Source organism: Erpetoichthys calabaricus, chromosome 3 (genome assembly GCF_900747795.2).
Source record: "Erpetoichthys calabaricus chromosome 3, fErpCal1.3, whole genome shotgun sequence".
Lineage (NCBI taxonomy): Eukaryota > Metazoa > Chordata > Cladistia > Polypteriformes > Polypteridae > Erpetoichthys > Erpetoichthys calabaricus.
In genome coordinates, this window is record NC_041396.2 from 33,291,330 (window position 1) to 33,304,196 (window position 12,867).

Here is a 12,867-nt window from a genome sequence, read left to right on the forward strand (position 1 = left end):
TGAGAAACCTCCCCTTAAGGGCACCTGACTCCGCCCCATGAGGGAGCTTGACTCCGCCCCTTCCACTCCTGGATTCCCAGGCGTCTTTTCAATAAACGAAGCTGCCGCTAGTCAGATGCCCAATCCTGATTTAATTTTATGTTATCTTGTTAAGAACCCCAAGGCCGGGGCTAGTTTGCCCACATCGACTGGCATTGTGTTTTTTTACTAAACGGGACGACCCTGTTGGTGCCCCAATTCATTATAAGACTGTCTGTCATTCCTTCACATGGTCACAGAGTACAATGTATGAAAGGCGGAGATTAATTTGCAAAGGCAAAAGCAAATCGTTATCACAAAATAATCACAAGATTAAAATCGCACAACTCACTAGAAACACAAAGAGACACTAGGAATGTGGGCAAAACAAAGCATCAAGTAACTTAAATGTAGAATGAATAATAAATATTCTCTGAACTGGGCAGAGGGCAAACAATCTCATGAACTGTCCTTTACTTGTTTAAAAAAGGGGCATCTCTTAGAGATAGCCAACATTATACAATACAATATTATTATTATAATAAAATATTATAAATTAATTTGATCAGCTGACTCCATGAATTCTTTTAAAAAACAACTCAAAACTCATCTGTTCAGGAAGGCTTTTAGCTCTACTTGACTTTACTACCCTTCTCTCAGTTCAGCTCTATGTCAAGATGCTCATGTAACCTGTGTGTGTGTGCGAGACCATCAGTTATGTTGTCTGTTAGGCTTTTCTCTGAATTCACTATCTCACTCTTCTCTATTTATTTACAAGGGGGCTCTGCCCCCTGCTCACTTCGCTCGCCTACTCCTGGCGTTGGGTATCCTGAAATACATTGGTCGAGCTTGTTCGTTTTGGAGCAGTGCCCGCTTTGCCCATGGCATTTCAGACGCGTGTTGTAGGCGCCTGCGTTCATTGATTTTATCCAGGCAGGCTCATGTTTGTATATCTGTCAGTCGAGCTCGTTCATTTTGAACCCGTGCCTGCTTTGCTTCCGCAGTTTCAGACGCGCGTTGTAGGCACCTGCGTTCATTGATCTTATCTAGGTGGGCTCGTGTTTGTATCGTTGAGCTGAATTGTGTTTGAATTTGGTGTAAAGCGTTCAGCGGTTTGTACAATCCCAAGCAGCACATTATTCCTAACTTCACTAGGCAGTAGTGCCACTCACAATATGGCGGTGACGCCCGCGCCTTCACTCCGCAGTAGTGCTACTCACAATATGGCGGTGACGCCTGCGCCTTCCGTACTATGTCGGGTTTCACTATGCTGTGTAGGCGCCTTTGCCTTTCGTACTTTCCCGCGCCTTCCGTACTATCTTTGTGGACCTGTGGGGCCTCCGTAGCCTCTTCCGTTTGAATCTGTGCTGTAGCGCAGAATCCTCTTTTCTGTGTGGCTGTCTCATTAGTCGTTAGCTATGGGAGCGTTGTTGCTTCATTTCTCATTCACGTCAGTTGAGCTCTTTCGTTTTTGGGCCATGACTCCTTCGTTCGCGGTGGATACGACTTCGCTTGCGGTTTATGAGACACGCGCTGTATGCGCCTGCGCAGTATGTCTCATGGTCCCATCGCCGTGTACCTGCGTCCATGCCATCTGGTTTACCATTCTCGGTTAGTAATATGGATCTGGTTTAGGACAATGCTATATACTGTATACCCTGCCGTTCTTTCTTAAACTCTGTAAAGCGCCTTGAGCATGGGAAAGGTGCTATATAAATAAAATGTATTATTATTAATACAATTTATTTTTGTAGAGCCCAAAATCATACGAGGAGTGCCACAATGGGCTTTAACAGCCCCCCAGCCTTGACTCTCTAAGAAGACAAGGAAAAACTCCCATAAAAAACCTGTGTAGGGAAAAAAATGGAAGAAACCTCGAGAAAGGCAGTTCAAAGAGGGACCTCTTATCAGGTAGGTTGGGCATGCAGTGGGTGTCAAAAAAAAGGGGGACAATAGAATACACAGAACAGAACACAAGTAATCCTCATTACAGTATAAGAGTGCAATACAAATATTACAAACACAGAAGAGAATTCAACTGTAGATGACATCACATAACATGATTTGGATTACGTAATGGCAGAGGGCACTACAGCTCATAAAGATAAGGGATGTTCACTCTCCATGTAATTCCTCTTGTACTCACCATGAAGTTGGCCTGAGACTGTGTTTATTTCTTGGCAGCCAATCCCCTCACTGTCGCAGGAGCTGAGCATATCCTTTGCAGCTTCCCCTGCCCTGGTAAACACACCTACAAAAAAGGTCCACACGTACACCAAGAAGCAATGAGTGTAGCCTAAGATACAGATTTACTAACACTATGACATTCAATTTGAGTTTTCCTAACTGTTGAGAACATAGCCTAGGTATTGACACCAAGTGTTGTGGAGTCTCTATACAGTATCTGTACATGAGGGCTACTCTGGCGTACTGGGGAGGACAATCTGTTAGGGCTCACTATCAACACTCGGCCGTGGAAGTGGCACAGAAGTACACTGGTAGCCATTAGACAGCTCTAGGAAGTTGGCCTTGAGGCTTCTGTTATAAGATCCAGGACCCTGGAAGTGGCTCCTGGAATTTACCCAGAATTACTGACTGGCCAGGGCTCAACAGCCCCTTTAGGCCTTTGGGTTTTCTGAGCTCTGAGTCAGGGGATGAGTATCTGACTAGGGTTCAGACAGCAGGAGGGATAGAAGCCAGAGCAAAGTATTCACTCCCTTGGAAGTGTTCACACTTAATGTTGTACGACATTGCGTCACAGGGAATTTCATTTGGGTTTTTTAAAAAAAGAGCAACAGATCAAGACTCTTTAATGTCACAGTGAAGACAGATCTCTGCAGAGTAGTGTACAATAGTTACAAATATCAAAGATAAAATAATGGATAATATACTTATTTACGTCCTACAAGCCAGTATTTAGTAGCTGCACCTTCATCTGCCATGACAGCCTTGAGCAGGTGTGCCCAGGTCTATGAGATTTGTACATCTGCACACTGCAGTTACCCCATTCGTCTTTTCAAAACTGCTCAGCTCTCTCAGGTTGCATGGAGATTGTGAGTGATCAGCCTTTTTCAAGTCCAGCTATAAATTCTCAGTAAGACTGAGATCTAGACTCTGACTCGGCCACTCCACAATATTAAAACTGTTGTTTTTAAGTCGTTCCTGTCTAGCTTTGACTTTATTCTTGGTCTTATCATCTTGCTAGAAAACAAATCATCTCCCACGGAACAGGTTTCTTGCAGACTTCATCAGGTTTTCCTCCGGGATTTCCTTGTATTTTCCTGCAATCATTTTACCCTCATAAGCCTTCCAAACCCTGCTGCAGACAAGGGTCCCCACAACATGATGCTGCCACCACCATGCTTCACAGTGGGGATAGTTTGTTTTTGATAATGCGCAGTATGCCAAACACACAGTTCAGTCTGATGGTGAAAAAGCTCACTTTTTCTTTCTTCACACCACAGAACCTTCTCGGAGCTGACTTCAGAGACTCCCATCTGCCTCTTGGCAGACTCTAGCTGAGAGTGTCATGTGTGGCTTTCTCTTTACCACACTCTCATAAAGTAGCAACTGGTGAAGCACCAGCACAGTCTCTCCTCGACCACTGTAACTTGTCGCTCCTTCACAGTTCTTATAGGCTTCTTGGTGGCCTCCCTCACTAGTCTTCTTGAATGATCACTTGGTTTTAGTACACGGCCTCCTTTAGTAGATTTACAGCTCTGCCATACTCTTCCCATTTCTTAATATTTTATTTAACCAGAATCCAAGGGATATTCAGCGACTTGGATACTTTCTTGTGACAATGCACAGACTTGTGCTCTTTAGTTCCCTTCTCACAGAGTTGCTTGGGGTGTTCTTTTGTTATCAATGTGTAGGTTAGGCCACCATAATGACTCACCACAAGTTGGACCTTCTAGATTCCTACAGGGGCATTTAAACTACAATCACTTAAAATCCCCTGACTACAGACAGGTGGTCTCCACTTAACTAATTATGTCACTTCTAAAGCCAATTGTCCGCCTCAGTGATGATTTACAATGCATCCGGAAAGTATTCACAGTGCATCACTTTTTCCACATTTTGTTATGTTACAGCCTTATTCACGTTTCAGGGGAAACAGGATGCACCTGAGCTCAATTTTGAGCTTCATGGCAAAGGCTGTGAATACTTATGTACATGTGATTTCTCAGTTTTTTTATATTTAATAAATTTGCAAAAATCTCAAGTAAACTTTTTTCACGTTGTCATTATGGGGTGTTGTGTGTAGAATTCTGAGGAAAAAAATGAATTTAATCCATTTTGGAATAAGGCTGTAACATAACAAAATGTGGAAAAAGTGATGCGCTGTGAATACTTTCCGGATGCACTGTAGGTCTGTCATATTAACAGGGGTGAATACTTATCCATTTTGTGTTTTATATTTGTAATTAATTTGGGCCACTTTGCAGCAATGTGGTTTTACAATGACATTAAAGAATATTTTTCTGTTGATCATTGTCAGAAAAGTCAATTCAGTGTTGTATAATAATAAAATGTGAAAACTTCCAAGGGAGTTAATACATTTTATAGATAGCTAGATAGATTGATGGGAAGGGCACATAGATAGATAGATAGATAGATAGATAGATAGATAGATAGATAGATAGATAGATAGATAGATAGATAGATAGATAGATAGATAGATAGATAGATAGATAGATAGATAGATAGATAGATAGATAGATAGATAGATAGATAGATAGATAGATAGATAGATAGATAGGAATGTAAGGCACTATATAATAGATTAGTGTTTTTCTATCTCTCTATCTATCACCTCTGTATGACGGTCATTTGACAAGTCTGGTAAATTTCTATGAGATGGCACCACAATTCATTTGGTGACACTCCAGCCAGCAGCTGTCACTTTTCATACGTGGTCAGACCAAATTTCACCCAGAAGCGAGGCATTGTTTACATTCTACAGACATTTAAAAAAATTTTTTTCCAAAAATAATGTTTAACCTGCTATTTTTACTATACTTATCAAATGACCCTCATATACAATAGAAACATAAATCATAGAGATTAGTAGCTTTTCAAGTGTATAACATGAGCCTCCTCAAAATGAAGAACCTGCACTGGGCCATTTACTACAGCAGGCCTGCATTGTCTGTCCAGTCCAGTTCTGATGGACTACCAGGTATTTATAGGACTGCACCACCTGCAGCTTTTCTCTCATGATGCTGACTGATCTTAGAGACTCTCTTGCATGCCAGAAGTCCACCAACATCTGCTTTGTCTTGGTAGTGCTCAATTGCAAATGGTTGTTCATGCACCATTTGAAAGTGGATCAAAAGATGTGTTGCATCCCTAGTACATAAAACCAGCAGATTGCACTCTTGTGAGATTTATCCAGAGACCTTAAAATACCACAAACATAATACTTAGGTTAAGGAAAAAAATATGTCTGTAATGTATGTCTGTACATTAGATTTGACCGTACCAAAACTACCACACTGATTAAACAGAAGATTAATAAACATACCTAGTGAAAGATTTTCTCAGTATATACGTTAAAGTGATTCTCCAGTATAGGGCATGAGAATAATAATAATAACAATTATAAGATGGCATAATATGGTCAACACCCTGACCTCTGGAATCAATTTACTGTAAGTTTTATCACAGGGTACTTATAAAAACAAAACTACTTTGATGTCTTGTTAGGACTCACTGTGTGGGTTCGTTTCTGCTAAGTGGTCAATTTCCAAGATGAAGTCATCTTTAAAGCACAGGAAGCCAACAATGGAGAACAGATAGACAAGTATAAGGGCAAGAAGAGCAGTCAGCAGGATTGATCTTCCATTTCGAGTCACACTCTTAATTACATTGAACAACGTCTCCTCCCGATAAATCAAGTCAAAGAGCTGTGAAGAAAGGAAGAGACAAAGTACTGTAAAATGGCAACTTTTGCAAAATCATCTTGCTAGGATGCATTTGGAGATATTTAGTAGTGTGTTCTTAAATTTAGAATGCTAAGAATTGTTGGAATGGAAGAACACATTAGAGGTTCTGGCCTTCTGACCTACCAATATACTGTAGAAGAACTCGTGCACAAAAAGGCCCATCATGCTGGTGAATACGTAGCCCACATGGTACAAGAACTCCATATCCATTATCATGGCCTTATAACCACGGATGAAGGTGCCTCGGTTTCCAACAAAACTCACCACAAAGACAATCTTGTTAATAAGCTAGACAAATGGAGACAGACAATTAAAAAATCAGCACCCAAAAATAAAATCTGCATATGAACTACAGTAGTGCTAATCTTAGTGATAAAGCATAACATTCAAAGAAAGAAGAACTCACATTGAACGTGCCAAGCATGATGAGCGTCGGTCCTATCCCAAAATAATAAATGGAGCGCAGGATGATAGCTACAGTAAATGGCCGGAGTCCGTAGCGTTGGGAGAAGAGTGCCATGACAGAGAGGCCCACCATGATCCAAAAAAGCATTAACAGCAGTGAGGAATTGAGCACACCTAAATGTAAAACACAAACACACAAAATAAATTCTGACTGATCATGTTTTCTTACAAGACAGGGTCAGTCAGCACAGAGTGTTTTAGTGGGGACTACCAGTTTATAGAGGTCTATGTTACGGCACCTTCAAAAGTCTCGGCACTAAATATCTTCACATAAGTAAAAAGTACAGCAGACCAAAAGCACTCCATGAGGTGTTAATCACCAATGGCGGCTCATCTTGGATTCAGAAAGTATTCCGTCCCCTTCACTTTCTGCACACTTTATTTTGTTGTGGATTTAATTTTCAACAGATAAATTTGCCATTTGTGCTCATCAATCTACACTCAATAATCCTTATTGACAAAGCGAAAACGTGTTTAGAAAGGTTTGCAAATTTATTACAAATCAAAAACTTTGTTTTAAGTATTCAGACCCTTAATTCAGTTCTTTGCACAAACGTATTTAGTGACAATTACATCATCAAGTGTTCCTGGGTAAGTCTGTACAAGCCTTGCACACCAGTACTTGGGCAGTTTATCCTTTTCTTCTTTGTAGATCCTCTTGACTGGATGGGAAGCGTCTATAAACTGCCATCTACAGGTCTCTCCGAAGATGTTCTATGGGGTTTGTGTCTGGGCTTTGGCTGGGCCACTCAAGGACAGTTGGAGACTAATCCTGAAGCCACTCCAGCATTGTCTTGGCTGTTAACTTCAGGTCATTGTTATGCTGAAATGTGCATTCATCTTTCTTTCAATTCTGACCAGTCTCCTTGTCTTTGACACTGAGATGCACTCCCAATAGCATGATGCTGCTTCACTGTAGGGATGGTATCAGGCAGGTGATGAGCAGTGCCTGGTCTTGGAGCTTGGCGTTCTACCCAAAGAGTTTAGTTTTTGTCTAATTAGATCAGAGAATCTTTTTCCTCATGCTCTCAAGTCCAAGTGGGTTGCTGTATTCCTTTCACTCAAGAGTGTCTTCTGACTAGTCATTTTCCATCTGTCTTAAATGAGTGCTGCTGAGACTGTCGTCTTTCTAACAGGCTCTCCGATCTCAGCAGGTGACTTCTGAAGCTCTGCTCGAGTGACGACAGACAGACAGACAGACAGACAGACAGACAGACAGACAGACAGACAGACAGACAGACAGACAGACAGACAGACAGACAGACAGATAGATAGATAGATAGATAGATAGATAGATAGATAGATAGATAGATAGATAGATAGATAGATAGATAGATAGATACTTTTATTAAAATCCCAAGGGTAAATTTACATACTCCTGCAGCAGCATACTGATAAAAAACAATATTAAATTAAAGAGTGATAAAAATGAAGGTATACAGACAGACAATAACTTTGAATAATGTTAACGTTTACCCCCACCCCAGGTGGAATTGAAGAGTCGCATAGTGTGGGGGAGGAACGATCTCCTCAGTCTGTCAGTGGAGCAGGACAGTGACAGCAGTCTGTCGCTGAAGCTGCTCCTCTGTCTGGAGATGATCCTGTTCAGTGGATGCAGTGGATTCTCCATGATTCTCGCCTGTCGTTCCGCCACGGATGTCAAACTGTCCAGCTCCATGCCTACAATAGAGCCTGCCTTCTTCACCAGTTTGTCCAGGCGTGAAGCGTCCCTCTTCTTTATGCTGCCTCCCCAGCATACCACCGCGTAGAAGAGGGTACTCGCAACAATCGTCTGATAGAACATCTGCAGCATCTTATTGCAGATGTTGAAGGACGCCAGCCTTCTAAGGAAGTATAGTCGGCTCTGTCCCCTCTTACATAGAGCATCAGTATTGGCAGTCCAGACCAATTTATCATCCAACTGCACTCCCAGATATTTATAGGTCTTTACCCTCTGCACACAGTCACCTCTGATGATCACAGGGTCCGTGAGGGGCCTGGTTCTCCTAAAATCCACCACCAGCTCCTTGGTTATGCTGGTGTTCAGTTGTAGGTGGTTTGAGTCGCACCATTTAACAAAGTCCTTGATTAGGTCCCTATACTTCTCCTCCTGCCCACTCTTGATGCAGCCCACGATAGCAGTGCTGTCAGTGAACTTTTGCACGTGGCAGGACTCCAAGTTGTATTGGAGGTCCGATGTATATAGGCTGAACAGGACCAGAGAAAGTACAGTCCCCTGCGGCGCTCCTGTGTTGCTGACCACAATGTCAGACCTGCAGTTCCCAAGACGCACATACTGAGGTCTGTTTGTAAGATAGTCCACGATCCATGCCACCAGGTATGTATCTACTCCCATCTCTGTCAGCTTGTCCTTAAGGAGCAGAGGTTGGATGGTGTTGAAGGCGCTAGAGAAGTCCAGAAACATAATTCTTGCTACACCACTGCCTCTGTCCAAGTGGGAGAGGGATCGATGTAGCATGTAAATGATGGCATCCTCCGCTCCCACCTTCTCCTGGTATGCAAACTGCAGAGGGTCGAGGGTATGGCGGACCTGTGGCCTCAGGTGGTGAAGCAGCAGCCGCTCCATGGTCTTCATCCTGATGAAGGTCCTTCTGTGGTGCCCAGTGCAATGGTGCTACTGCACAGTTTCAGACCCCAGGCACCTGGAGCCGCAACCAAGTGATCTGAGGAATGGAGAATTGTGACACAGACAACTACAACTGAAATTCTGGTTTACTCCGGACATGTTGAAATTATTTACAATAATATCTTGCAAATGAGTGTATAGTCCAATGTAAGATCATTAAGAAAAATAATAAAAATTAAGTGCAGGTCCTATATTGCAATAAGTACAGAGGCTCCAAAGCAAAAGTGACAAGGAAAAAATAACACTGCCCTTCTTATTTCCCAGACAGTTCACAAAGTATGGACAAATAATAATCAAAAACCAAAAGAGAAAAAATTAAGCACAAAGACAACAGTGAAAAATGAGCATTGACAACTACAGTTTACTTTCACCCAAAAATCTCCACAATTGGAAGTAAAGCTGTAATCACTACAGTAATATGGGGTACTCAACTCCAGTCCTGGAGGTCCGCAGTATGTGAAGGTTTTTGCTTTAATCAAATTTTTAATTAGAACTCATTTATTTACTACTAAAGCAATATGTTTTTGGGCTTAGTTTTAGTTAACCCATTTGTTATGATTCAGAACTCTTAATTGCCTATTTTATTTTATAAACTGTTGCATTCTGGTTTTATTTATTTGCCTTTTATTAACCGTCCATCAGTTAATAATGAGGTGTACATGATAAAGGAAACAGCAGCTCTCCAGCTAATGTGCTTTCTGTGTATTTGCATGAGGTATCCTTGTCAATAAAATGTTTTGAAATTAGTGAGACAGAAGGGAAGGACCACAAAACATTTGGATAACATTGTAAGAAAAAGAATGAAAGCACTAGTAAGCCATATAATTAAATAATAAAATCCCAAGTGTCATTATCTGCTAGGCCTGGCTTCTAATTACAGAACTGCTTGGGATGAAAACCTGCACCCACTGCAGACCTCCATGTCCGGAGTTGAGTACCCCTGAACTAATAGATTGAAAATCCAGCACTTACCTTTACTGCTGTCTTATACTGTTCAGCAGGCCGAAGACCAGTTAAAAGATGACCCCTGGTGGTCTGGACTACACTTTTCTAACCCTTTTCATTAAGCCAATTACTATGCACTTGTCCTGGGGTCCTCCAATCAGGACCGTCGTTGAGGCTTGCACTGGATGCCAACCTATGCTCAGGTGTAGTCCAGCTATATCAGTCTTGAATCTCTGTGCACATGGGTGTGTTTGTAATCACTTTATGCCAACTGCTTGTTCACCTCACAGGTAAATTACATGGTGAACTTCCACTTTGTCATTCTATCCTGTTTCTCTACGCATGTGTTTCTGTCAGCTATATCCTAAACTCAACACTCTAATCTTTTCTGCCTTTTCCACCTCAAATTTAATAAACTACTCTTTTCCTCCCGCAGCAGCTTTGGAAGAACATCTTGGTGTTAAGCCAGTTTTTGAGTCACTTGTGGGCCTCCAAATGACCGTCGAAAGGCCCCAAACCTGGACGCCAGTGCAACTTTGCCCTGTCGCCATGTTATCCCACTTTGGAGTGCCAAAACAACACATTAAGTCACTATTGCCTCTATAACTATTTATGCGTTCATGATAAGCTACAGTGCACCCGGAAATTATTCACAGTGCATCACTTTTTCCACATTTTGTTATGTTACAGCCTTATTCCAAAATGGATTAAATTAATTTTTTTCCTCAGAATTCTACACACAACACCCCATAATGACAATGTGAAAAAGTTTACTTGAGATAGCTATATAAAACTCAGTTTTTTACTTAGATTTGGAATTGGCTTATTACACCTTCTTACTTGGTTACTCAGTTTGGTCAAATGGCAAACTCTAGAAAGAGTCCTGGTGGTTACAAACTTCTTCTATTTCACAATTATGAAGGCCACTGTGCTCATGGGAGTCCTTAAATCTTCATAAATTGTTTAACACTCTTGCCTTGTTCTATGCTCACCACAATGAAGGTCTACAAAGTTTCTTGGATTTCATGGCATGGTTATGTCCTGACATCCAGTGTGAACCGTGGGACATTATAGACACAGGTATGTTCCCTTCTAAGTGATGTCCAACTAAATCATTTTGCTACCAGTGGACTCCAATCAAGTTATAGGCAAGGATACACAATTTGGAGTGCCACAGCAAAGGGTCTGACTCATTGTCAATCCTTTAGTGGGCAACTGGATGAGGCTGCCTTTGGAGCCAGTAAGCTACTGTAGGTATCGATAGGTTTTGGACATTCTGCACGATTTACTTCTAGCTGGTTCGATCTTGTGCTATCACCTCGGCCTCTGTTAGGCTGAGTAGATGTTGTCTGAGGTCGTCCTGAACTTGATGTGCCCAAGTTTTCTTAGCCGCATTCGACTGTACCTTCCAAGTTGCTGTGAGTTTTCGCCATAACAGTCAGTAAGGGAGTCAGTTTTCATCCATTCTGCACACATGGCCAAACCTGTGTTGTCTTCCTTTCCAGATTTCCTCAACTATACTGGGTTGTTGGAGGCATCTGATCCTTATCTTTTCGTTTCATAGGCGATCTTTGAGTGAGATCCAGAGAATTTTCCGTAGGCATCGCATTAGGAATGCTTCTAGCCTGTTGAGGTCTGTCTACAAAAGCGCCCAGGTCTCTGGACTGGGATGACGGGTGCTCGGAAAAGTCGCATCTTAGTCTTGATTGTTACATTGCTTTTTCGCCAAAGGAATCTGTCTGACAACCCAAAGGCAGCAGTGGCAGAACCTCGGAGGTAATGGGTATTTTCTTCTCCTGTATGATTGACCCAAAGTATTTGAACTCTGCTACTTGCTCAAGCTGAATGCATTTAAGGTTGAATACATTAAGGGTCTGAATACTTCTATGAATGAGAGATTTTAGCTTTTCATTTTTAATACTTTTGGAAACCTTTCTGAAAACATGTTTTCACTTTGTGATTATGGGCTGAGTGTAGATGGTGGGCAAAAATGGAAAATTTATCCAATTCAAATTAAATCTACAACACAGTGAAGTTTGCCAAAAGATTCTGACTATGTTCTGAATCCATTGCATGTAATACTGAAGACACGTGAGGCTACTTCCTTCAATCACTTAGACAGTGGAATTATTGGATACTTTTATATACTAGTGACTCAGTTGTGAACTAAACTAGTCACTAAATGTCTTACCCTTTGAGGTTGAATTGCTGTACGGATAAAAGAATGCAATAATGAGGTTGATGAAGACGGCCAAGTTGAAAGAGATACTTCCCCACAAGGTCATCCTCCGGGAGAACCAATACAGAATAGGCATACCTGAAACAGAGACAAATGAAAGAAGTGTTATCTGCAAGGAAGAAACTCCTGCCATGGTGCTTGTCTCACAGAAGGTGATACAACGCTACATACTGCGCAGTTTCTTCTGCCATTCCATCTCATTGTGGAGGAAGGAGGACCGCTCAAAAAAGTCGCTGACTTTGCTGCCCTGGTCATCCTGCTCTGTGGTGGTGAAAACACGATGCTTGGTCTCCTCCATGAGGAACGCACAGATACTGTGAATAGGGAAGACGATCTGTTCCATGCTGCGGTCATCACGCACAATCTGATCATAGTTGATATGGAATAAAGGTGGAAGAAAATTAAACTTAGGTGTCACATAGTCACTTAGGATTAAGTGTTTTGATATGCTTTCCACATTAAAATATAACATCTTTCTTAAAAGTACTATAAAGAGTTAATAAGTAGAGTCTGAGCATATCAGGAAATAAAGGTCAAGTGAACAACTAAGAATAAGAAGGTTCTACTGAGATGGTTCAAAACGTTGGCTGACTATCATGCACCCA

The 12,867-nt window shown here is 41.6% G+C and overlaps 1 protein-coding gene across 1 annotated transcript in view; it reads right to left on the reverse strand.

The window, feature by feature from the left end:
* Positions 1 to 12,867, reverse strand: part of itpr3 (inositol 1,4,5-trisphosphate receptor, type 3) — a 196,277-nt gene that overhangs the window by 26,237 nt on the left and 157,173 nt on the right. Inside the window, exons 48-53 of the mRNA XM_028796574.2 lie at positions 12,434 to 12,626; positions 12,215 to 12,340; positions 6,373 to 6,545; positions 6,090 to 6,254; positions 5,735 to 5,927; positions 2,165 to 2,269 (exon numbers count right to left, since the gene is read on the reverse strand). Coding sequence (XP_028652407.1) covers positions 2,165 to 2,269; positions 5,735 to 5,927; positions 6,090 to 6,254; positions 6,373 to 6,545; positions 12,215 to 12,340; positions 12,434 to 12,626 — 955 coding nt within the window. The remainder of the gene's footprint in view (positions 1 to 2,164; positions 2,270 to 5,734; positions 5,928 to 6,089; positions 6,255 to 6,372; positions 6,546 to 12,214; positions 12,341 to 12,433; positions 12,627 to 12,867) is intronic.